Source organism: Vairimorpha necatrix, chromosome 10 (genome assembly GCF_036630325.1).
Source record: "Vairimorpha necatrix chromosome 10, complete sequence".
Classification (NCBI taxonomy): domain Eukaryota; kingdom Fungi; phylum Microsporidia; family Nosematidae; genus Vairimorpha; species Vairimorpha necatrix.
In genome coordinates this window covers 204,811-231,872 of record NC_088825.1, presented here as the reverse complement: position 1 = coordinate 231,872, position 27,062 = coordinate 204,811, and the positions used below count along the sequence as shown (strand labels likewise).

Genomic DNA, 27,062 nt, shown 5'->3' with positions numbered 1-27,062 from the left:
GAACTGAACTATAAAAATTTATATTAGTTGTTTACAAAAGATAGTATAATTATAAAAACATATCACCCATACAAAAAAAGATGAATTATCTCACATATTTAATAAATACACATATTCTTGTAAATATCTTCAAGACATAGAATTAAGGCTACTCCACATCTATACACAAATATCACAAGTTTTACGATTAAACAAAGAATTAATTAAAAAATGAAAGTTTGTTAATAATTAAAAATTTATTAATGAATAACTGAAGAAAACCTTGATTAGACGTCCACCTAGAATAACTATTTTCAACATTAGGTATAAATGGTCTTATTGTTTTATTAGTATAATATAATACAAATCTTCGGCTGCGTATTGGTATTCTACAGTACTTGCTCCATTCAATGCAATATCTAGCTTAATAAGTCTTTTTGCGTTAAATAATTGTGTGAACCTATGCAACATTTTCCATCAAATTTTAAGTCAATGCTCTTAATTATCTAGTTTTAATACATAATAATATCCTTAATAAAAAATTTATATAAAAACTTATGTCTAAGATAAGCAAGAGTTAAAATAAAATATATTTCATATAAATATTCTGGAGCATAGAGTTCTTTTAAATAAACTTTCGAGTGTAATGTTTAAATTTCCTAAATAGTATCCGATATCGATCTGTTTATTTTTATAAAATAATTCGTATATTTTCTTTTTAATATCAGGGTGCTCAGGATAATTATAAAATAGTTTCTGGCTACCTTGTAATACTGATCAAGAATAATATTAGAAGAGTCATTACTGAAAAAATCATCAGTGGTAGTTTCTTGGGAAAAAAATTTCACAAAACTTAATTTCATTATAGTTCTCGGTATCATTAAATGTTAAAATATACTTTTATCTGAACCAATTTCGGAATAGGCATGTACAACAAAATAAGAAAAAAAATCATTTGGTTGAATCCATATTGATGATATTTATTTTAAATTTTATAACCCCCTAACTTTTTAAGGACAACAATAAATCTATTGACATGGTGGAGAATGGGACATCAAAGCCCATAAACATGGTTATAACAATAGAAACCCCCTTTAAAAAATGTAAAAGATTGGGAATGATGTTTTTCTTTTTTAACAAAACGATGAAGAAGAAATTAAGTACATCATAGGAAGAGCAGAGTACGCCATTATAGAATGGTATGAGGAGTTTCTAGAGTCGCGAAGAAAGTGCGCTCTAATATATGAAAAATGGTTAGAGTCCACCAAAGAAGTATTTGATAAGGAAGAGATTTCTCTGGGTGAGATATACCCATTAAACCAGGATGAGAACGAAGGCATTGTAGCCTTTATAGAAAGGGTAAAAGAAAAGGCTAGTATCTACAAGTTGAGCGATTTAGATATTGTAGACATCATCGCAGAAGGACTGCATGCAGATAATAGCGATATAAAAAAATATCTATGGTCAGTTAAATCAATTGGAGCTCGGGAACTCCAGAGAAATCATGGCATGGAAGAAGAAAAGAAAAAAGAGAAACAATTGGACAAGAAGAACAACCTAAATTCGGTACATGACCGTTTGGAACCCGCTTTGGGAAAATGAACCCGCATTGGGAAAATGAACCCGCTTTGGGAAAATAAACCCGCCGCTTTGAAAAATTTAAAAAAAGGGAAAAATAAAAAAAAGTTATAAAAAAAGGACTTGATGATTTATTTTAAATAATGACAGAAGACAATTTATCCGTTAATTTTTGGGAATTTGAAAAGCCTAGTGAAACTGTAAAAGGTACTCATAGTGTTCTTCTTTGTTTATGTTAAGATCAAATATCTCTTATAGAAATGAGCCGAAACCAACTAAATTATATAATATTGTGACTCAGAATCGCCAGAGGTTACGGCATTTATGGAGTGATTCTTAGTACTGTGCTCCATCCCTTTGCTTAGCTAATGTGACATCATATGCTGCCCATTGATTAGAGATCATATAGAAACAGGTTATACATTTTCTTGTATCACCTCAAGGAAAAAGCAGTATTCTACTAGTTACAGAAACGAGCAAGGCGCACGCCGATTAAGCATCAAATGTTTCCAAAATAAACTTTTCTTTATATTCCACGTATAAATACATTACATCACTAAAAACCTCATCTGCCTCAACAAACATTGTTTTTGCCAATTTTGCCATTTTTTTAAAGGGGGTCCTTTAAAATTTCAATGCGGGTTTATTTTCCCAATGCGGGTTCATTTTCCCAATGCGGGTTCATTTTCCCAAAGCGGGTTCCAAACGGTCATGTACCCTAAATTCTCTTTTAGCAAGATTAACTTCTTTGAAAATTAACGAAAATTCTAGTTCTACAGGATGTTATAAATGCGGACGACGGGGTCATTTCGCTAGGTCATGTCGAAAGTATCCTAAAAATGTTAGAAATAACGGAAAAGAGGCCGATAGATCCAAGAGAATCAATGAGATAAGCGAAGATATTGTTGAAATTTTTAATAAAGAGAGTTTTATCATCGTTAAAGACAAAAAAGTTGCAGTTTTAAATGACACTGGGGCAAAATATAACTTTATGAGTTACTCAGCGATACAAAGACTATCACTCATACCTAAAAAACTGAATGAAGAAATAAAATTCTGGACCTGTTTGGAAGAACAATTTAGTATCAAACAATATGTTTCACTCGAATTTAAATATAAAACCATTAAATGTACGGCCGATTTCTATGTCCTCCCAAAGGTTAAATCTGAGAAAATTTTGATGGGATAAACACGATAAAGAAGGTGATGGACAAAGATGAATTTAAATACATTTGTGAAATAAAAACAAAAGAAGGATGTAAGGTTGTGGAAAAGGTATACCCTTTACCAAAAAAGCTAGAGTTTGAAGCGGATAAATCTATAAAGACACTCATTGATAATGGATACATATGTAAGTCGAATCCTCCTGGTTAAATAATCTTCGACCAGTAATAAAGCCGGATGGAAAGGTTAGAATAACGACTAATTTAGTGGCATTGACAATCTTGTTGAACTGGATCGTTATTCATTACCAAATATCGACGAAATATTATGCAATTTAAGAGATATGAAGTTTTTTTTCTACGATCAACCTGAATGACGGATTTTTCAGGTACCATTAAGTGTTAGAGATAGACACAAAACAGCATTCCGATACAAGCATGTGCTATATGGGTGGAGAGTAATGCCACAAGGATTTAAAATAGCCCAGCTATTTTTCAACGATATATGGACCATGTTCTGAATAGTGAGCTCGGTAAGTCGTGTTATTGCTATGTGGACGACATTCGAGTTTTTGGTAGGAATGAGATAGAACATGACGAGGCATATAAGAGAGTTACAGATACATTTAAACAATATAGTATGAATATCAATATAGACAAATCAATAGTCAAAAAGAGGAAGTGAAATTTTTGGGCTACAAAATAACCTATAATAAAGTACTACCTTGTGTAAAACGAACACAGGCGCTCGACGATCTAGAGCTTCCGAAAGATAAGAAGAAAGTACAGGAATTCCTAGGACTGATAAATTACTATAGAAAATTCATTGCCAATTGTGCATTAATAGACGGACGGACCCCCTTATGGTTTGTTAAAGGGCGATAAAACGTTTATTGGAGAGAAGCAGAAAACAATACATCCCTAGCCCTCATAAATTCACTTAAACATAGCACGGAATTGACACAACCAGATTTTCTAAGCGATTTAAATTAGAGACTGATGTGTCAAGCAGTGGGATAGCTGCGATATTATCCCAAGAGTTCGAAGGTGAAGATAAAGCCGTAGCTTTTGCAATCAGGAGACTGAGGAAACGGAAATAAAATACAGCATCAGTAAAAGGAATGCCTAGCAATACTTTGGGGCAATGAACATTTTGAGTACTTTTTATGGTACTGATTTTGAGGTAATAACGGACCATAAAGCCTCAGAAGCACTTAATTAGGGAGAAATAAAGTCGTTAAGAATACAAAGATGGTTGGCGAGAATTGCGAATTTTAGTTTTAATTTAAAGTATAAAAAATGAAAGGAGGCCCCACACGTAGACTGTCTGAGCCGTAACCCTGCCAATTTTTCAGCAGAAATTAGTCCTCTCCTACAATTAGATTCGCAGCCTACGATAAATGAAGTTGAAAGAACAGTTTGGATGGGAGAACAGATAAAGCAAATCCATAAAGAGCTCTTGCATAGAGGGATACAATCTATAAATATGAATCGAGAAAAGAAGATTAAGGGAAAAAACGTGGAAGAGGTGAAAAGAAAGGTTTCTAAAAAGATGCACTATTTGTACAAAATATAATCCAAAAAAGAGAAGATTCCTATATGTAACATCTTACGAGAAGGGAGAGGAGGTTGTCATTGATATTGTTGGCCCTATTAATAACCAATACATAATCGCCGAAATGATTATTTTACAAGCTACGGATTTGCTAAGATAATTAAATCGCGAAACCCGCAAAAGTCGCAGAATTTATTAAGAGATCAATGAAAAGTAAGGATAAAAACATAATTCTAGATCAATCGAAAGAAAATTTGGGAATTCAGTTAAACAATCATGCGTTGATAAGAATATTGATCTTCATTATACCTCGCCATTCCATCATCAATCAATATGACGGGTAGAGCGTTTTAACAGGACTTTGCAGGATCTTATTTATAAAAATATTACCGGAAAACTACTGACACAAGGATTAACACGTGCTTTACACGTATACAACACCACATTTCACACGGGAATTATAATGACTCCAACAGAAGCATGTAATGAAGAAAATGCTGAGAAATTGAAAAAACGCAATTACTGCAAATACTAAAATTAAAAACTAAGCATGAAAGGAAACCTATGGAATACAATTTCGAAGGGGGGAAATAGTGATGATAAGGAACGAAGGCATAAATAAAAAAGGTGCTCCAAAGTATTTAATCGGAGAATGGTAGTTGACTCGCTTGATAATAACACTTTCTTAATTGATGTTGGTTGTAGAAGATTTACACCTTGTTTCATTTTTATAGACACCTTGTTATAAAATATATTTGATTTTTTCATAATTGATTTATATAGTTGAATCGTAAAGAAGAGGCAACGCAATCTAAACATCAATATTTACATGCCAAACAATGAAAATATCTTAGAAATTTTAAATTATAATTTTTAATTATATTAATTCAGAAAAAATCCGCATTGACAAGAGCTTTCTCAATAAATTCTCTCATATGAGAAAAGTAACCACCCATGACGAATACTTCTGTGTTCAACACGTCCTCAATACAATCAATTAACAAAGGAGTGGTTGTTGGTCTAGGTCTCTGTTTTACTCGGGACTTGAAACTGTTAAAAAACTCTTCGATTGGGTTTAGTTGTGGAGAATATGGAGGGAGAAGTTTTAGACTGTATCCTTTGTTTCTAAGAGCGGCGGCTACTTCGGCTGTTCTGTGTATGGATGCGTTATCCAATATTAAAATTCTGTTTTCCTCTTGCTCACATATAGGTAAATTATTGTTAATGAATTCGACAAAATCTGCAGATTTAAAACTTCCGACTTTGGTTTTATGCGCATATAATCCATTAACGCTTATAGCACACATTAAAGAAACATTAGTCCCTTTCGAATTCGGGACCGTTACACAACACTTAGTATTTCTTAAAGAATAACCAAAATATTGTTAAGGTGCAGATTTAAACCAGTTTCATCGAGAAATATTAAATTATCATTCGATATGGTATCTATTACTCTCGCATATTGAGACCTTAACAGCTTGTTCTGAGGACTGTTTCTATTTAGTGAAATCAAGGTCGGGGTTTTAGAACTATACCCCAATTTTTTAACAAGTCTGCAAACAGTTGACTTAGAGTAATGTCCCGTACAATTTACATTTTGCAATTTATCGGATAAATTATAAAGACCTAGACAAGGATTCGGGGCTATTTCCGATGCAATAATATTTGAAACCATAGAAATATTTTTTAAAGATTCACTCTTTTTTTGTCCTGCCGTTTTAAAAGTTGAAAGATTGGTAAATTCTCCTGTAATATATCTTTTATATAGGCGTTTGACGCTAGACTTACTGAGATTTAAAGCAACTTCCATATCAATAAGTTTCATACCAGTGTCAAGTAACGAAAGAAAACTTTCGATTATCGACCTGGTAACCATTTTCCTAGTTTTTCTTGGGGCAGAAGACTGCGTTTCATCTTCTATCTCGACAAATGATTCTTCTGTACGATATTCCTCAAGTTCTTCTCTGACATTTAGGTTTCTCATATTTTAAGGTTTAAAAATTTTAAAGGAAAGTAAAATAAATTTTAGAACAAGGTGTCTATAAAAATGAAACAAGGTGTCTATAATGAAATGAGGGTTCTATAAAAATGAAACAAGGTGTCTATAATAATGAAATGAGGGTTCTATAAAAATGAAACGAGGTGTCTATAAAAATGAAAAGGACTGTATAATAGAATTCGAAAACTTTTACTAGAAAATGGTCTCAAAATCAATGAGGAAAAGTGTGTATTTAGACAATCCGAAGTTATATTCCTGGGATACAAAATTAAACACAACATCATTATTCCGCTCATAGATAAGATGCAAGCTATTGAGGATTTAAAACCACCTAAGGACAAAAAACAGGTTCAAGAATTTTTAGGTGCCATAAACTATTATAGAAAATTCATTAAAAACTGTTCAATTGTATGTGGTCCTTTGTATGAATTATTGAAAAATAAGAAATAATTCACATGGGCGTATATAGAAGAAAACGCTTTTAAAGAAGTTAAAAGAATTTTTATTAATACGGTAGGAATATTTCAGCCAGATTGGTCAAAAGAATTTAAACTAGAGACCGATGCTTCAAATGAAGGTATAGCTGCAATACTCTCGCAAATTTTTGATGGAGATGAAAAACCCTTTACATTTGCATCGAGAAGGTTATTAGAACATGAGATTAAATATAGTATCAGCGAAAAGGAATGTCTGGCCATGTTATGGGCAATGGAACACTTTCGATATTTTTTATACGGTACACATTTTGAAATTATCACAGATCATAAAGCGTTAGAAGCTTTAAATAAGGGTCAAATTAAGTCTCTGAGAATACAAAGATGGCTAGATAGAATGTCATTGTTTAATTTTAGAATTAGATATAGACGAGGTAAAGAAATTCCTCACGTGGATTGCCTAAGTCGAAATTCTGGATTAGCAACAAACGACAAGCGATTAAATTTACACGAAGGATCGATAAATCAATGTGAAGAAATAGACGAAAAGAAAATGCTTCAGATGATTCGAGAAATTCATAATGAGTTACTTTACCGTGGGATACAATTAGTAAAATATGAGATGTATAAAAGAGGTATTAATATAAAAAATTCACAAAAATTGATTAGAAAAATTATAGATTCGTGTGAAACATGCAACGAGTACAATTCTAAAAAATCTAAACAACACATATTTGTTACCTCGTATGCAAAGGGAGAAAAAATTGCTATAGATATAATAGGTTCAATAAAACACAATACATTATAACTAGGATTGATTATTTTACGAGAAAAGGATTTGCCAAAGTGATAAATAAGAGAAAAGATGAAAATGTAGTTAACTTTCTAAAAGAAATAAGTTCATCTATGCCTTTGAAGACATTGATCCTGGATCAATCGAAAGAAAATCTCAGTAGTAAGGTAAAAATGTTTTGCCAAGCAAATAAAATAGAATTACATTATACCACATCTTTCCATCACCAGTCAAATGGGCGTGTAGAAAGGTTTAATCGTACTTTACAAGATTTAATTTATAAAAATAAAAAGGAAAAATTACTTACTAAAAAGGTTGACAGAGGAATAGATATATACAATAATAGCTATCATTCGGCTACGAGGATGACCCCAAATGAAGCTTTCTCGTTAGAAAATACGGATGAATTAAAAAATGCACAAATTAAGAATATTGTTGCATATAATACAGCCCAAATGAGGAAACCAAAAGAAATTAAATTAAATATGGGCGATATAGTAATTATCAAAGAAGAAGGAATAATAAAGAAGGGACAACCTAGATTTAAATTAAGGGGTAAAATTCATGAATGTTTAGAGGGTAATACGTACATGATAGACACCGGTAAAAGAAAGTTTAAAAGGCATATATCTCAACTCAAACTTGTCATTGATGACCCCATTCTTTAATCGGAGGGATGTTGATATTTTTATATTTTTATTACCCCAATTTTGAAGATGAGTAAGGAAGTGGAGGAGAAGAATCTCATAAATAAAACCTTTGATATGGAAGATCTTATGATTAAATTTATTCATGATCAGTTTCCATCTGTTAATCCTCGTGGCTAGGCTTTTATTTTCAAACGAACAGTTGTTACTGTCAGTATGTATCTCTACATAACATCCCTGAATGATGCTATCATAATGAATTGCGAAGAAAAGAATATCTAGATACTCTTTTTCGACTATAGTGTAATTAAGTTCAGAGCCTGTCAGTTTCTTGCTATAATAACCTATGATTATGTCTTCTTGTAGAAGTACGCTACCTATTCCTTTTTCTGAAGCGTCTGTTTGAAGTGTAAATTTCTTTCTATAATCTGGGAATCCTAGCTCGACTACTTTAAGCTCTTCAATGATAGCGTTAATCTCTGTTTTTGTAGCTTCTGGTAACTTATAATATTTTTCTCTTTTTTTGCAATTCTGTTAATTCCGAAATACGTGTTGATATACGAGGAACAAATTTCCGATACCAGTTAATGTTCTTATAAGCTGTTGAACGCTTCGTTTTGATTTCATATCTATTTGTAGAATTTTAGCCGCGAGATTATCGATGACTGGTGATATCCCATTTTTATCGATTCTGGAACCAAATATAACGAGCTCAGAGGTGCAGAATTTCGACTTATCGAAATTGATCTTGACTGTATATTAGTACAGTGTTTCAAGTACTCTATTGAGTAGGATGTTGTGCTCTTCCCTGCTTTTGGAGTACAGGATTATGTCATCTATATAGACAAAGCAATTGTCTATATGGCTTAAGATTTCTGAGATGTGTCATTGAAAAAATTTTGGACCTGGCTTGATCCCAAAAGGCACTCTTTTATATCGCCATTGCCGACCGAGAAGAGTGAAAGACGTTATGTTCCCGCTATTTTTATTTAAGAGCAATTGGTTAAAACCATTGCGTAAATCGATTTGGCTGAAAATCTTGCAACCTTGCATCAATCGGAAGCTTTCATCTATCAAAGGTATAACATATAAATCATCTTCAACGTATGTGTTGACCGTTCTATAATCTACCACAAGACGTAACTTGCCGTTCTTCTTACTGATAAAAAATGCAGGGCTTGATATGTTGGAGGTGCACGGTTCAATAATGTCGTTGTTGACCAGTCTTTAGATTTCCTCTTTTGCTGCTGACAAAAACTTTCCTGGGACAGAGTGTGCCTTGTCCTCGAACTTGGAATATCTGATTTAAGTTGGAACGATATTTAGAAATTTTTGATGTGGCTAAATTGGTCATTGAATTTAAAATACTGCTTAAAGATTTTTAATAGTTTTTTATCTTCTAAGAGTATGGGTAAGCAATCCTTTCAGATAATATTTCATCAAGAATTTCCTCAGATGTAACTTCAACCCCAATAAATGAGATAGTATTTCCATTTCCTAAGGTAATCATTCTTTTATTTAAGTTTACTACTGCTTCGTTAGCATATAAAAATTAATATCCCAAGATAATATCTTCTGGTATGCGCTGTAACACATAAAATGTGATAGCATAGTCTTTATTCTTACTACGTATTTTAGTTTCGACGGCTCGACTAGAGGTTTCTTTAGTACCACTTCCAAATATCATAGTTAGAGATTTAGTTTCAATAGTTTTCAGCTTTAAGGATTTTAACAGTTTTTCGTGAATATAATTGCAAGATGCACCCGTGTCAACAAATAACTGTAAGTTAGTCCCATTTAATCCTCTTGGATTTTTATCCCTTCGTGATTGTCGACTTTAAGTTCAGTGATAATCATGTTTTTACATTCTTCTGATTGTGAGGTTTTATTAAGGGAACAATCTTTAGTGTTGTGGAACTTCGAGTGATGGTATTTACACCACTTCTTATTTGTAAAGGCGTATTTAGTCTTGTTCGCGCCCGTAGTTTGGGTTATTATGCCTTGTTTAGTCTCTGCGGACTGGGATAATATGCTTTCTTCAACTTCTATTAAAAATTGAATAATTTCTTTGAATGGAGCCGTTTTAAGGATTTGCTCGTGTCGTATCTCCTTCTGAGATACAACTCTATTAAAGATAAGTTAAACTTAATGGTTTTATTCTGTTTATCTTCCATACCCTATGTATGGAATTTTCTTTTATAATTTTTATCGTTTGTTTACGGGGTAAACAAATCAAGAAATGTCAAGATGATATGTTTGACACGTGGGATGCCTTAGATCGGTAATCTTGATGGTGGTATATCTTCCAAACCTTTAAAAATATTTCTTCTTGTTTTCTTTCCACTTCCTTTCTTGAAAGATCGTTGACATGAATGTGGCCTTCAAATCCTTTAGAAATTGTTTCCATATACTCGTTAATGAAAAAATGATCAGTTTGCCTGATATTGTCAATTTTTTGCGGGAGAATCCTATGTTGGGTCTTTGGATACAGGATGTCTAGAAGTTCTTTTCTCAGTTCCTTGTAACTGTTCCTAGTAAGTTTATCCTTATAAGTAGAATCATAGATTAGACTATGGTAAATTTGACCGCTTTGTGTGTCATTCCAACTGTTATACTCAGAAAGTGTTTCAAACTCTTTGAGACCTGCTGTAGTGAGATCTGATTTGATATTAAATGTCGCGCGCGCGGGGCGCACGTGCGCCCAGCCCGCACACGGCCCAATTCCCGCTTTTTGAGCCATTTTTCATTTTTTTAAGGGTGCTTATGAAAAATGGCTCGCGCGGGGATCGAACCCTTCCTCTTAAAATTTGACCAGTTCGTTTCAGAATTTCTGACCGCTGAGCTAAACTCAGTTATAAAAAAACCTTAAAAATATAAATAAGTTAAAAACAACACCATTTTAAAAAATATTTCATAACATCCCTCAAATGGTCTTACCTGTGAAAAACTCGGAAGAATATAAAAATATTCTAGATATTATTGTAGAAAACAAAGTCGTAAAAGATATTTCGAGGTTTTCTTTGGCGAGATTAAGGAAAAAGGCTGAACACTTTACAATTGTAGATAATCATCTTTACTTAAGAGGTATCGACAATCTACATTTAAAGGTTTTTGCACAAACGGATATTTGTGCGATGAAGTTAGAAATGCAAAAACTTCACGTAGATGGGCATTTAGGTCAGAATGCCCTATACCTAAAAAGTAAATGTTTATATTTTTCAATCCCAAGGGAATTGATACGTGATGTTGTACGTGAATGTAAAATTTGCGCTCAATGTCAGCCTTTGAAGACAAAGGAAAAAATGAAACATATTACAGCAGAATTTCCATGGGAACGCCTAATGATAGATCTTATTGATATGAGATCATACAAGGAGTTTAACGATGGGTATTGCTGGATATTATCTATTTTGGATGTATATTCAAAATTTGCCAGAACATATCCATTAAAAGGTAAGACAGCTGAGTGTGTTATAGAGTGTTTGGAGGATTTATTTGAATATTATGGTGTACCTGGGATCATTCAAAGTGATAATGGTAAGGAGTTTAGGAACAAATTGATGTATGATCTTGCATCAAAATATAAAATCCTTCTAATAAAAGGGAGACCTAGACATCCACAGACACAGGGTCAGGTGGAACGGTTTAACCAAACAATCACAAGGTTATTATCAAAAAAATTAATGGACGAAGAAACATCAGAACGAAGTGAAAGGTGGATTGATTGTCTAAAAAAGGTTACTAGTGTTTATAATCAAGCAGTTCATTCTGCGAGTTCTTTTACTCCATTTGAGAAAATGTTTAACAGAGCTGGTTACAACACAGTAGTTCGTAAAAATTTAGAACCTGAGAATAAAGTGTCTTTAGAGTTAGATAGAGAAATATGTCCTGTGTCTGTTGATAATGAAATCGATTGTGTTAAAAAGGAAGAAAAATCTAAAGAAGACTGTGTATTTTCGAGTTACCAAAAAAAATACTTTGCACGAATGGATAGACGCGCGGTACACAATTCTATTTATGATTTTGAAGTAGGTGATACTGTTTTATTGAAAAAAGATTTTGATAATAATAAAAAAACTAAGAAAAAAAAACTTGAATCTTTCTATCATAAAGAGTCTATAGTAATAGAAATTTTATCTAACAATCGAGTAAAGTTAAATTTAGAAGGAAATGAAGTTATAGTAGATTTAAATTTGATTAAAAAAATAAAAAATTAGTTTATATATTTTGTCAGTACTTTTACTTATAAGGATTCCCGAACCCAACATATTATCTTGAGTTTAAAAAGATTCCAATATCAAAAATATTCCCATGCAAAAAAAAACTTCTGTAAATCTAAACAATTTAATTATCTTTTTAAAGTAAAACAAATCTATTATTTTTTATTCCTTAATTTTCCTTCGGAAAAAAAAAATTGTTCTCACTGCGCTCGAACCCGGCAAAAACTTCGTTTTTGTGCGCGCTGGGCGCACGTGCGCCCTGGGCGCTTGACAATTATTATTTTTTTTCGCTTCTCTATAAGGGGGACACTTAGAGAGAAAAAAAGTCCGGGCTCGGGCCGTTGCGCCGAAAATCCATATAAATACACATTATTGTTATATTAGTGAAACTTGAGTATCTTTTTTTGTTTTAAAAGCATTTATGAAATTTGCCATTTTCCATCTCATTCTTGTATATATAAATAGAGATACAATAAAAAGACAAATCTTGAAAAATATGAAAAAATTAAGAACAGCCGAAAATGCATATAAATACACATTATTGTTATATAAGTGAAACTTGAGTATCTTTTTTTGTTTTTAAAGCATTTATGAAATTTGCCATTTTCCATCTCATTCTTGTATATATGTTACAGTCAAAACGTACATTCCAGGCAATGTATACATTACCTAGTGAATGTATACATTCACTAAGATTTGTAGTTAAAGTATTCATTGTAACTGAAATGAACACATTACCTAGTGAATGTATACATTCACGAGCTCCCTCTAGTCAAAGTGTTGTATGTTAAATCCGTAGGTTAAATCGTTAAATTTGCTAGGAAACCTTAAACCTAACCTCTTTATTCGTGATGCACTGTGTGCTGTTGAATGTTGCTCTATCTGTGCAGTTTGAGAGAGTACACACTGGCTGATTGTTGGATGGTAAGTGAGTTATTTAAATTATATGTGTCCATAGAAATTAATAATTTTTAATTATTTTACCCTAAAAATAAAATGGATAAACAACCAATGAAAGATAAATTCTACCAGCACATTAACAATACTCCACAAAAAGCTAACGGCTTTCGTATGAATACGGAAAGATATGCTCAACTAATAAGTGATGTTAAATCCGCTAAATCAGCACAGAAAAAAGAAAATCGTCACTTCTGGTTACTAAAACATTATGATACAGTGTATGTGAGTAATGTGGATAAACTAATTGCACCAATAGCAGATGAAAAAGTGCTGTATTATGTTACTGTTGAAGAATTGTTTGAAGTTTTATATGAAACTCATTTATCAATTGGACATGGAGGACGAGACAGAATGAAAAAGGAGCTTAACCTTCGCTTTAAAAATATAACAGCACAAGATATTCAAATATTTTTAAATAATTGTGAAGTGTGCCTTAAAAAAAGGGCGAATGAAAAGAAAGGCTTGGTGGTTAATCCAATGGTGTTTTCTCATTTTAATTCAAGATGTCAAGTAGATTTAATTGACTTAAAATCACAGCTAGTTGATAATTATAAATTTATATTGGTATACCAGGACCACTTAACAAAGTTTATCATTATTAGATCCCTTAAAAATAAGACAGCATATGAAGTTGCTGATCAACTCCTTTAAATTTTTTTTACTATTTGGGGCACATCTATTTTGAAATCGGACAATTTTCGAGAATTTGTTAACCACGTCATTGATGATTTTAAAGGTTTGTGGCCTGAATTAAAAATTGTGCATGGGAAGCCACGCCACAGCCAGTCTCAAGGCATTGTGGAGCGTGCGAATCAAGATATTGAGAATATTTTAATTATCATGAATGCAAGATAATCAAACTAGTAATTGGCGCGCTACTTCATTTTCTTGCCCCCCCTAGAAAAAAAAATTATTTAGAAGAAATTTTATTTATTCAAACCTACAAAGTTCTAAAATTTTTATATAGGCACATCTATGATCATCATTATTAGAATGATTGATATTTCTTTTTTTCCAAGCAAATTATTTTAGAATTAAATTAATCCTATGCCTTTTAAGTCCACTTCTCGATCTATACTCATTCTTAAAATGGGACCGCCAATTTTCTATATTATTTGTGTGGTCTCCTTCTGCATTTATAAATCCAAGCGAATGATTTACTATGTAATGTTCACTGCCAAAATTTCTAGAGGCTGATGGATATGAAGGGTGTTCATCAGTAATTATAATAGAGCCAAGTTTTACTCTGCGTCTAAAAAAGTCTTCAATAGTACTAGATTGTCGATTAGGTAGCAATTCAAGAACAAATTCTCTACAATTACCTTCTACTATGCCGCCTATAATCTATTGAATTCCAGGCATGGAATCCAAAGTTGAAGAAGGATTAGATACAATTAACCCGTTGCATATGGTGGTTTCATCAAATTGTACACGAACAGAAGTTCCTTGAATTTGGTAGCTATCATCGCTTTTAGAAGCAATTATTTTCATCACTTTATCCTTGATTTTAAAATATGAATTTTCGGTTAAGTTCTCGACTTACCCCCCCCCCCCCACCCCTAAAAAAAATAAAAAAAAATAAAAAAAGGGGAAAAATAAAAAAAAGGGGAAAAAATAAAAAAAATAAAAAATTTGACCCATAATGAGAATTAAAGAATTTAGAAAACTCATCTATAAAAAAAATGAGTTAATGCAATTTTTAATTGCAAAAATCATTTTGAGGGTCCCTATGTGCAATAAATGCAATATACCAATGACTCAAAATCGGACCAACACTGAAAACTATCGTTGTTATTCAAGACGTGATGGTAAAAAATGTTCTAACAAAGGAACCATAATGAAACAAAGCGTTTTTAAGAACTCAAAATTGCCTATTGAGAATCTTTTAATATTGCTTTGCGAATGGGTAAAGGGTTCAAGTAATTTGGCCGCCACGTTAGAACTTGATATAGGTAAATGTACGGTATCAAGATGGTTTACGCGTTTTAATAACGCCGTGTACGTCTCTTATTCAACATATATAAACAATCAAACGATTGGCGGCGTCGGTTGTATTGTTGAAATTGATGAAACTTTACTTGTAAAAAGTAAAAACCATGCGGGAAGGGTTCTTCAATATCAAGTATGGGCAGTTGGAGGCGTTGTGAGAGGGGATGCAAATTCTTTTTTCTTTGAGATCGTAGAAAATAGAACAAGAGCTACTCTTGTTGAATTAATTACAAGAAAAATTGCTCCGGGGACCACAATTGTGACAGATTGTTGGCGTGGATATAGTGATATTCAAACAATCTGTGTAGAATATGAGTATCTTCATTTGACTGTGAATCACAGCCAAAATTTTGTTGATAATATAACTGGTGCGCATACTCAGACTATAGAGGGAATGTGGTCGGTTATTAAAAGAGAACTAAGAAAAGGCGGAACTAGTCATGGTACTATTATGAATCTTGTAAGAAAGATTTACATTAATAGATTCAAATTAATATATCGTGAAACTCTATTAGATAAAATGTTAAAATTTTTTCAAATAGGTAATTTTAGTATTGTAACTTATGATATTATTCCTGTAATAGACTTTACAATTGTGGAATAATTTTTTTTGTTTTTTTTTTTTTTGGGGGGGGGGGGGTTAAGTCGAGAATTAAACGTTTTTTTATTTTTTTTATTTTTTCCCTTTTTTTATTTTTTTTTATTTTTTATTTTTTTATATTTTTTTTTATTTTTTTTTATTTTTTTTAGGGGTGGGGGGGGGGGGGGTAAGTCGAGAACTTAACCGAATTTTCACATATTTTGCACAGATCTATTGCTTGGTAAGTAGTATAATTAAATATCCAGCAATAGAATGCTCTAAGGATTTTGTGAAATGGAACGTTTATTCCTTTAAACATCGTACCATTTTTAAATGGGCTCTTCGAACTACACTTTTTTAATAACACAACGATAAGCTTTACCGTCAATGTAGCCGGAACATCCACTAATGTTCATAAGAACAGTTCGTTTTGATGTCGAACAATGTCTGCAAGCAATCAATCTTTTTAGAAGACCATTATCTAAAAAAAATCAATTGCTGCTTCATTGTTCCTAAAGCACGCATCTTCGCAGATATTTAGCTCTCGAATAGCCTCCTGCAGATTCCTCATTAAGGGTTTTTCAAAAAATTAATTTTTTAACCCCTTAATTGAGGAATCTGCAGGAGGCATTTTAAAATTCTCAAATCGACAAAAAATACCTTAGCTTCATTTTCTTGCCCCCCTCGAAAAAATGTTTAGATTTGAAAAATAACACGATTTTGTATCTTTTTATTAATGTTTTTTTTAGGGGCAAGAAAATGAAGTAGCGCCAACATTTAGATGCAGATGTCTATGTTGTAACAGACATAATACAATTTTATAAAGTCTAATTATGTAGAGAAGATGATAAGGGAATTATTATAAAAGAAATTGTATTAGAGATCTCAGGTTGCATGGAAATGAATAAGGTACTCAAAATTTGGTTTATTTTATTTTTCTCCTTTTTTCATTATTCCCTCCCATTATTATAAAAATAAAACAAAAATAACCCCTAAAAAATCGAGAAAAAAATTGGGCAGTCACTAAAATCGAACATTTATTTGTTCTTATTTTCTGGTTCGCCCCTCATTAAGTGATTTTTTTTTGATTTTTTACCCCCTGCGTCCGCTCCGGACTGTGACATTAAATTTAGTGACGTCTGAATGTCTGCGAGTAGATATCTTTAACTTAGAATAAATTTAAATTTATTCCCACCGGTAATCGAACTTTGGACCTTCGATGTCCCAAATCAAGGTGCAACTATTCTGCCAAGCACACTTATTTTAATTTTTGGTTATCCTTTGAGAAAACCAATTATAGTTCAACTTTCTTTTATTTTTGTTTTCTTTCTATGCATAAAAAAACATTTCATATTAGTCAGATTAAAAGATCATTAATCTGAATGAATCAAATAATAGAACAATTTACAATGTTAGTTTTATGCTTTCTTATATAAAATAAAATTATATAAGATTTTCTTTGATCCGAATATACCTTTCTAATATATATACTTAGTAAACTAAAAAAATAAAATACATTTTACACGGCAAAACGAGTATATATCCTATATTATATATACAAAATACTTTCATATGTTACGCATATTTTAAGATTTAATGGCTTCTTATTTCAATCTCTCTATTATATCTGGCAATTTTGTTATTCTTATTTTCCATACCCTCTAAAATAAATTTTTTTAAATAATTTTTTCAACAAGTTAAAACTGTCATTTGTAAGAATATGATTAATATGTATTTGATCTGCTACAACTATATATGAACTACATTCTTTTAATAATTCAGACTACAAAATAATAAAAACATATGGTACATGACCGTTTGGAACCCGCTTTGGGAAAATGAACCCGCATTGGGGAAATGAACCCGCCTTGAAATTTTAAAGGACCCCCTTTAAAAAAATGGCAAAATTGGCAAAAACAATGTTTGTTGAGGCAGATGAGGTTTTTAGTGATGTAATGTATTTATGCATGGAATACAAAGAAAAGTTTATTTTGGAAACATTTGATGCTGCATTGGTGTGCGCCTTGCTCGTTTCTGTAACTAGTAGAATACTGCTTTTTCTTTGAGGTGATACAAGAAAATGTATAACCTGTTTCTATATGATCTCTAATCAATGGGTAGCATATGATGTCACATTAGCTAAGCAAAGGGGTGGAGCACAGTACTAAGAATCACTCCATAAATGCAGTAACCTCTAGCGATTCTGAGTCACAATATTATATAATTTAGTTGGTTTCGGCTCATTCCTATAAGAGATATTTGATCTTAACATAAACAAAGAAGAACACTATGAGTACCTTTTACAGTTTCACTAGGCTTTTCAAATTCACAAAAATTAACGGATAAATTGTCTTCTGTCATTATTTAAAATAAATCATCAAGTCCTTTTTTTATAACTTTTTTTTATTTTTCCCTTTTTTTGAATTTTTCAAAGCGTGTTTATTTTCAAAGCGGGTTCATTTTCCCAAAGCGGGTTCCAAACGGTCATGTACCAAACATATTTATGTGATTTAACTAATATTTTTTCTTGAGATTTTGTTTTTCTTAGATACTGTGATGTACATTACTACAACACATGGAAAGAAGTCAAAAAAAAGTCAATTGTTTCGGATAACATGTCAAGTTGGGTTAAAGGGCAATCTGGTGGCCAAAAATCCCTTAAAAGGAATTTTTAAAAAAATCACCCCAAAAATGAAAAGTCAAGATGAAAAAAATAAAAACTTAAAAATCATTTTAATAATTTTATCAAACAAATTCCCTTCAAAATTTCTTCTAAGCATAAATCTTAACAAAGAACTCTTTATTAATTTTTTTGTTCTATGCCTTATGGAAGTTTCACTTTTAACAGCGCTCCAATTACCTTCGATAGTATTAGTATGGCATATTTATTTTTATTAACAAATTCTTTTGAATGATTAACCGTCTTATGTTGTTGAAAAATTGAACACAACCTAGAATATGAAGAGAAGCAATCACTATGTATGATAGATTCTGGGTGAACATATTTTTTTTAAAAGTTCTTCTAGTGTAGTTGCTCTTCTATTATCAACAGGAACAAACACAATTTTCCTTTGAGGTGTTCTTTCTACCATTCCGAAAATCCAAACTCCTTCTACCCATGGCCTCTATGGTATTTTAATTTACCAAACTTACTTTCATCTATTTCCACAACAATCCCAGGTCCTCCATTTATACCTGTTTCAACGTAAACAGAATTTTCGATGGAATTTACTGTTAAAGAAATGATTTTTCTTACACTTTTAATGGTAATTCCAAGAAATTCCGCAAAAGCTTTATACTTTACATTAACAGACCATGATTTAATAATTATAACATAGTATTAATTCCAAGCTTGTTATTGTAGAATGGAGTGTTTTTTAATAAAGACCATTTACTTCTACATTTAGACCAAGTACATCGAAAAATAACATTTTCATAATATTTTTTACTTATAGAACCACATTTTATACATGATTTGCTTGTTTTTTCAATATATTTTAAAAATTTCAAAAAGTTTTTCCTCTTGACTTTTCATTTTTGGGGTGATTTTTTTAAAAATTCCTTTTAAGGGATTTTTGGCCACCAGACTGCCATAGCTCCGTCAAGTTGGGTCACACAATTAAACGAAAGTTGCATGGTCGTTACTACATTCGTAAGTACGGCAATTTTTTGTGAAGTGTTGACAACATATAGAAGATTTATTAAGTTAATTTATCATTAAAGTTAGATTAGCACAGTTTCCCTCGGTATCGCTCACTAGATTCGGCTCTTCATAGACTTTGGTTTCTGTGGAATTATTTATGTTTTTCAACTCCAAATTTTTAGCTTCATTCTCCTTTGCTGACACCACTTCTTTAACAGTCGCCATATTTGCTAGTGCGCTTACAGCTCTAGTTACTTCTTCTTCTGCATAATCTTTATCGTATCTTGTTCGTCGTTCCAAAGAGATGGACTCTGGAGTTTTCTTCATCACATTAGACTGAATGGCTCTAGGGCCTATTCCCGGGTATTTTTTTTGTTTAAAGGGGGGGGACCCTTTAAACAAAAAATTATAGAAAAAAAAAGAAATCTCAATTATTTATTGTCACCGTTCAGACCGGACGCCCGTTCGGACTGGACGCCGGGGGTAAAAAATTAAAAAAAAAATCTCTTCAGTCAGGGGCGAACCAGAAAATAAGAACAAATAAATGTTCGTCTTTAAGACAGCTCAAATTTCTTCTGATTTTTTGAGGGGGGAATTTTTGTTTTTTTTTTTATAATAATGGGAGGGAATAATGAAAAAGGGAGAAAAATAAAATAAACAAAATTTTTAGTACTTTATTCATTACCAAGCAACCTTAGATCTCTAGTACTTATTTCTTCTATTATAATGCCATTATCATCTTCTTTGCATAATTTTACTTTATTAAATTGAATTATGTCTGTTACAATATAGACTTCAGCATCTAAATGTTCATAAAGAGAATGTCTTCGGGTATTTACGTTGTTGTCCAAGTAAGGTCTTATAAGGACTCTATCTCCTATTTTAAATTCTAAGAAATCATTTCTCCACATACTTCTTTGTACCATTCTATCTGCAGCAGTTTGTGTATGAATTCTAGCTGTATCATGATAAATTTCATTTAAAAAAAGGTTTGTGTTATTAAGAGCATAGAGTTGCTGTATTTCTTCATTTGTATTGCCATCTAGAACATCTGATAAACTTTCCTCAGCTATTTCTTCTTCCTCTAACTCTTGTTCATGATTTTCGCTATTGATCGAATCTAGAATGCCCGTGATTCTAGACTCGTCCATTATGTCCCTAATGGGTCTACCAAACATTAAAGAGAATGGTGTTTGTCTCGTAGTAGAGTGTCTTAAATAATTATATGACCAGGTAACTTCTTCTCTTACCTTGGTCCATTGCCCCAAAATATTTTTTGTCCTGAGAGTAGATGCAATCATCCACTTTATTGTTTGATTGCATTTTTCTATCTGTCCTTGTATCCATGGACATCTAGCTCTCCCCCTTACGTGTCTTATTTCATATTTCTGACATAAATCGACGAATGTTTGATTTACAAATTCTCTGCCGTTATCAGTATGAAGTATATAACAAGAACCAAATGTTCTAAACAATGTTTCAAAGGCATTCCCCACACTTATACCTGTTTTGTCAAACAGTGGTACCGTCCAACAAAATTTGGTAAATGAATCTACAATATTCAATAACCATTTATATCCTTCATTGAGTTCGTGATATAGCCGGAGATCAATCAAGTCTGCAACATATCTTTCCCTTGGATACTTTGCTACAATTGGTCTAATAACTGGTCTAGTTACTAGATTTCTCTTTGATTGACATATATCACAGCTATTCAAGACCCTCTGGATATCTTTTTGTGAAGCGTCGTAGACTTTTGTTTGCAATAATGGAAACAATCTGTCCAGTCCCGCATGCTTATTTGAGACGTGGATCAATTTTATATAATCGATTTTGAATCGTTGCTCGTTGGTGGTAAAGAATCTTAATGATCTATATAGACCTACTTTAAATCTCACCGTGAGCTCTGTGATGCCGTCAATTACATCCTCAAAAAGGATAAATTTTTGTGCTTTTTTTTGAAAGCATCTCTTTCTTGTTTTGTTACCAACCTTGTTGGAACAACACCAGTCTGTAAAAAGACAAAAACTTCTTGTCTTTCATTGTTATTCAATTTTGTTTTCATGCCCTTATTTTTAAAATAATTTTAAAAACAAATAAAAAATAAACACCAATTTTTTTTAATTTTTTACCCTTCTTAAGTAAGCATTTTTCCCGGCGTCCAGTCCGAACGGATATTTTTTTTAAATTTTTACCCTTCTCAAGTAAGCATTTTCCCCGGCGTCCAGTCCGAACGGTGACATTTATTTCGAATTAAAAGTTTTAAGAGAGTTAAAAAGGCGTCTTTATAGGCTTTGGAATCATGAAATTTAAATTTATTCCCCTCCAAAATATTCTTCTATATACCCTGGCATTGAATAACCTGGTAATTCTTTCCTCGTTTTGATGTCCGTTTTGAAATGAGACCGCTCACATTCTATTAAATTAGTGTGGTCTCCATCAGCATTGGTGAATCCTTCCTCATGGTTCACGATTTTATGTACTCCGCTAATCCCAGCAACAGCGTATGGGTAGAATCTGTGCCCATCTTTTTTTATTACAGACATAGGACTAATATTTTCAGAAAAAAAGTCGAAGAAAGTTCTTTTTTTTCTATTTGGTAAAACTTTAAGAACTAGTTTTCTAGTTTTTTTCTACTGCGCCAATTATCAAAGTAGCTTTACTAATTGAATCATACATTTCAGATGGTGACTTAATAAGTTTTCCTTTTATTATAACACTCTAATCCACTTGTATTGGGTGCTCTGGCCCCAATTTCTCCCATGTATTCTTTTATCTCCAGTTATTACTTCTATAATATTCCTTTTAATTCTTTTTATAGTATTTAAAAAAACCGAAGTATTTTTATTAATATTATATTCATAATTTTTTTCCAGCCATGAATATATTATAAATAAGTATTCGCTTGTGTCTATCTTTGGACTTGAAACTTTTAGCCCCTCAAAAACTGATTTGGATTTTCTACAAAATAAGTTAGTAGATCTGAATCGAAAACGTTCGAATAAAAAATATCATGTTCCAAAACCATGCTCTCATAACATTTCGAGCATGTTTTAAATTCTTCGAGTAAGCCATGCCTTTGAATAAAGGCATGGCTGCTTTATTTGAAGAAAAAATGACAAATCTCGAATTTTTTGGTTCTTCTTCACAATTATTCATTTTTTAGGGGTTGCAAAAATTTCCCAGTTTAGGGCCTATTCCCGGGAAATGCCGTCTTTTTTATGTTCATTAACTGGGAATAGGCCCTAGCGCCGACTGAATGTATGCTTCCAGAAATGTTTAAATTTCTGCAGAATGCAAATAAGATCTTAAAATATTAATATATATATATATATATATATATATATATGTACACAATAATAATATAGTTTAGAAAAAATGAATTCCTAAACTTTTAAAATTTTCAACTGTAACTATTATTTTGACATTACGATTGATTTTTAGCAAAAATTTAATTAAATTTTGAATTTCTTCAAAAATGCCAGAGAATTTAAAAAATTTAAAGGTCGTATTTTTTTAAAAAAAAACCATCTGGTCATCTTTTTAATTGAGTTGTTACTCTGTAGACATTGAAAAATAAGTGATAAATTTTAAATAAAGATCATTGAAGGTATATATATATATAGATATTTTGACCCCTCATTATGATAAATAAATACATGGGGGCCCAACCTAATGATGAGTTGACAAGAGTTGACTGTGGACAAGAGTTCAGAAATCATAGTGAGTTTGAGAGGATAATGTATGAGTTAAGATTAGAGGAAATTGAAGAAGTATTATGGAAGAGAGAAGTCTACAGAAGAGGAAGTGAAGATTTGAAAAATTTTTTTGTTTTGAATGTTCCGATTGAAGGAGGAGTTGAAGAAATAAGAAAAAAGTTGATTGAAGAGAAATAAAGGAAGAAAATGGAAATGAGAAGAGAATAAGAGATAAGGAACATGACATTGATGATTACGGAAACAGTTAAGAAGGCCATGGAAGCGGAAAGTGCAGAAAGAACTGGATTTAAGAGAAAGCTTTTTAGATGTTATGAGTGTGGCAGAATAGGACATATTAGTAGAAATTGTAAATATAATAGGTTTAATAAAGGTGATTCCAAGTATTTAGTTTTTAAAAGATCAGCGATGGATCATGAAGAATGTTTAAGTGAAGATAATTATAAGAAGTGTAAAAAAGAGCAGAGAGAGAAGAGAAGCAGGGAAATTATAGGTGAGAGAGTTGAATATATGGAATTAGATGGATTGAGACGGAAGTATCATGAGGTATTTTCGGACGAAGAGGAGGAAATTAAATATTGTAAGTTGGATAAATGCCGAATTAAAACCGAAGAGGGAAAAGTCGTAAAGAAGAAAGGACAAATGGTTGAACAAGCGCTTATTGCGGATACTGTAGAACATATTAAGAGTTTAGAAAGAAGGAAAATAATTAGAAGATCAGTATCGGAATGGCGGAATCCAGTAAGGGCGCTTAGGAAGCCAAATGGGAAGATAAGACTGGTAAGTAACTTAATGGCTTTAAATGATATAGTTGATAAGGATCCGTATGAATTGGCACGAATTGGAGATGTAACGCGGGGAACGCAGGGATCAAGGTTTTTTACTGTGATACATATTAAAGACAGTTTTTACCACATTGGGATTTGCGAAGAGGATAAGCATAAAACAGCTTTTGAATTCAATGGGAGAGTTTACGAGTGGAATAGTATGGTAATAGGGTTTAAGAACTCGCCCCAAATATGACAAAGGACAATGAATACGATTTTTGACGACCTGTTAGGAGGAGGAGCAGAGGTGTATATGGATGATGTAGTAATTCACGCAAAAACGAAAAGAAAGCACGATGAGCTGCTAAAAGAAGTTCTAAAACGATTTAAGAAAAATAATATGAAAATAAATATCAGCAAGATACAATTCTGTAAAAAGGAAGTAAAGCTATTAGGGGTGACACTGAATGGAGAGGATTCTCAGGCGTGCGAAATTAAAAAGAATGAAGCGTTAGAATACCCAGCACCAGCAAATGTATCAGAATTAAGAAGATTTTTGGGATTAACTGGATGGTTTAGAAGTTTTATTAAAGATTACGCTAAGTTGACATACCATTTAACAAATGCGCTTAAGGGAAATGGGAATAACTTCGAGTGGGCGGAGGAAATGCAAAAAGAGTTTGAAAGTTTGAAAGAATGTTTAAGAAATTTAAAAAGTTTAAAGATAGCTGATTATAGTAAAGAATTTTTGCAGCGAAAAGATGCGAGCAACGTTGGCATGGGAGCTGTGTTATTGCAGAGAAACGGATTAAATGAGTGGGTTCCGGTACAGTGGGCTTCAAAAAAGTTTACGCCAACGGAAAGTAGATACGCGATAACAGAAAAGGAAATGTACGCAGTATTCTGGGGAATTAAAAAGTTTGAATACGAACTCAGAGGAAGAAAATTTAAGATTGAGACAGACCATAAAGCCTTGAGTGAAATTAGGAACAAGGCAAATTTTAATAATGATAGGATCAATAGGTGGATAGAGAAGATACAAGATTTTGACTTTACGATAGAATGCAGAAAACCGGAGATAATGGTTGTTGCAGATTCAATCGGCCGCATATATACGGAAGAAGATAGTAAGAAGAAACAGATGGAAGAACGTGCAATTAAGCAACAGATAGGTAAGTGGAAGAAACATGTAATCGTAGAGAATGGCTTGAATTATCGGAAATTTGATAATAATAAAATGGCGGATATCCCTGAAGAAAAAGACAGGCCCAAATTGATAGAGAAATATCATGAATTGAAAGGACATAGAAGCATGATAAGTGTGTATTACGAGATGAAAAGCAAATATTATTGGCCGGGGATGAAAAAAGATATAGAAGCCGAACTTAGTAAATGTGAGGTGTGTCAGATTAATAATAGAAAGAAATCCGGGGGATGTGTTTTTGTAGCAACAAGCCGATATTTAGAAAAGGTAGCATTTGATTTGATTGAGTATAGAGAAGAAAAAAAATACATTGTTGTAGCTATCGACTATTTTACGAGAAGAGTTTGGGACAGAGTAATTGACGCTAAGACAGGTGAGAAGATTGTTGAATGGGTTAAAGAAATGTGTGTCCAGGGGAAGAAGCCCGAAGAAATAATTACGGACAATGGTAAGGAGTTCGTTAACGAAGGGTTTAGACAACTATGTAAAGATCTAAGTATTGAGCACAGGAAAGTAAGCATAGAAGCTCATAGGAGCAATGGAAGAGTGGAGAGGGTTATTGGAACGTTGAGGAAGAGTATAGCCAAAATTGAAGGTAAAACATTCGAGGAAAGAGTTATGAAGAGCATTGAGATTTATAATTTAAGTTACCATAGTGGAATAAAATATACACCGGTAGAGGCTGTTCAAGGTACAACGGGAAAGATAATGATTGAAAACGGACCTGAAGGAACATACGCGAAGAGATTTGTTGCAAGGAAAAGAGAAAAGTTTTATAGAAATCAGATTGTCCGTGTTGCGAAAAAAGAAAATTTAGGAGGTCAGACCAAGTATATGAAAGGAAGATTTGTTGATTTGGGAATGATATTGGAAGTATGCCCTAGTGACTCGTATATTGTTAGGCTTGAAAACGGAAGGATAATTAAAAAGAGGCATTATGATTTAAAAGGTATAGAGAGGTGGGAGTAAAGTGAGACTAACCGTCTGGAGGGGGGATGTTATATATTTAGATATTTTGACCCCTCATTATGATAAATAAATACATTGAACAAAGATTAATTAACGTTTTTGTTTAGTTTTTGATTGTATATTTTTCAACTAATTTATGACAAAAATTTGTTTTATTTTTGCTTTAAAATCCTTTAAATTCAAAATCTACGCTCTTTTCAATTTTTGTTTATTTTAAATTTCCCTCCTAAAATATTAAATAAAATTTTTTTGTTTATGGGCAATGATAAATCAAAGATTGGGTTGGTGCATAAAAGAGATAAGTTAAGTTTTTATGACAATGAAAATTTGCGGAATATATAGTATTTTTAAGAATAGAGTATTATACAATATCTAATCCAAGACAGTCAATTTTTTTTCTGCTAGTGTAATAATCTTTATATTTTATGCTCATGATCTTTTTTTATCAGCAAACTAGCGTATGCTTTCCCGTTTTGAAAACGGGATCTAAATGTTTAGTTTGATAATATGTCTTTGATCCTTGAATTTTGTTGAGTTTCCATTTTTGGGATAACTGAATTTAAAAAGGAGAAAACATGATTTTGAAAAATACTTTTTAGTAACATATAAGGAGTAAAGTTGAGCTAAAAACATTTTATAATTATAATGAGATAATTTTGGGAACTTATAAGCTAAATTGTTAACACTTATATTCAACTTATTTTTGGTATATGTTTTTTTGAATTTTTTCTAGAAGGGTTAAATAAATTCTAAAAAACGATTCTGACGATATTTTGGAACTGAGTTTTACAAAAATAATAAATAGAATAAAAATGCATTAATAAATAGTATACGCACTTACAATTATCAAATTTAAGCATTGAGTT

General features: G+C 32.1%; 2 protein-coding genes across 2 annotated transcripts; both read left to right on the top strand.

The window, feature by feature from the left end:
* Positions 1 to 23,184: 23,184 nt before the first annotated feature.
* Positions 23,185 to 23,436, top strand: VNE69_10039 (uncharacterized protein; the record flags this gene model as incomplete). The annotated part of the gene is made up of 1 exon (XM_065474760.1): positions 23,185 to 23,436. One exon carries the CDS (start codon positions 23,185 to 23,187, stop codon positions 23,434 to 23,436), a length of 252 nt encoding a protein of 83 aa, XP_065330832.1.
* Positions 23,437 to 23,478: 42 nt separating this feature from the next.
* Positions 23,479 to 26,196, top strand: VNE69_10038 (endonuclease; the record flags this gene model as incomplete). Its single annotated transcript, XM_065474759.1, has 2 exons — positions 23,479 to 24,254; positions 24,285 to 26,196. The coding sequence occupies 2 exons, from the start codon at positions 23,479 to 23,481 to the stop codon at positions 26,194 to 26,196; spliced, it is 2,688 nt and encodes an 895-aa protein (XP_065330831.1).
* Positions 26,197 to 27,062: the final 866 nt, after the last annotated feature.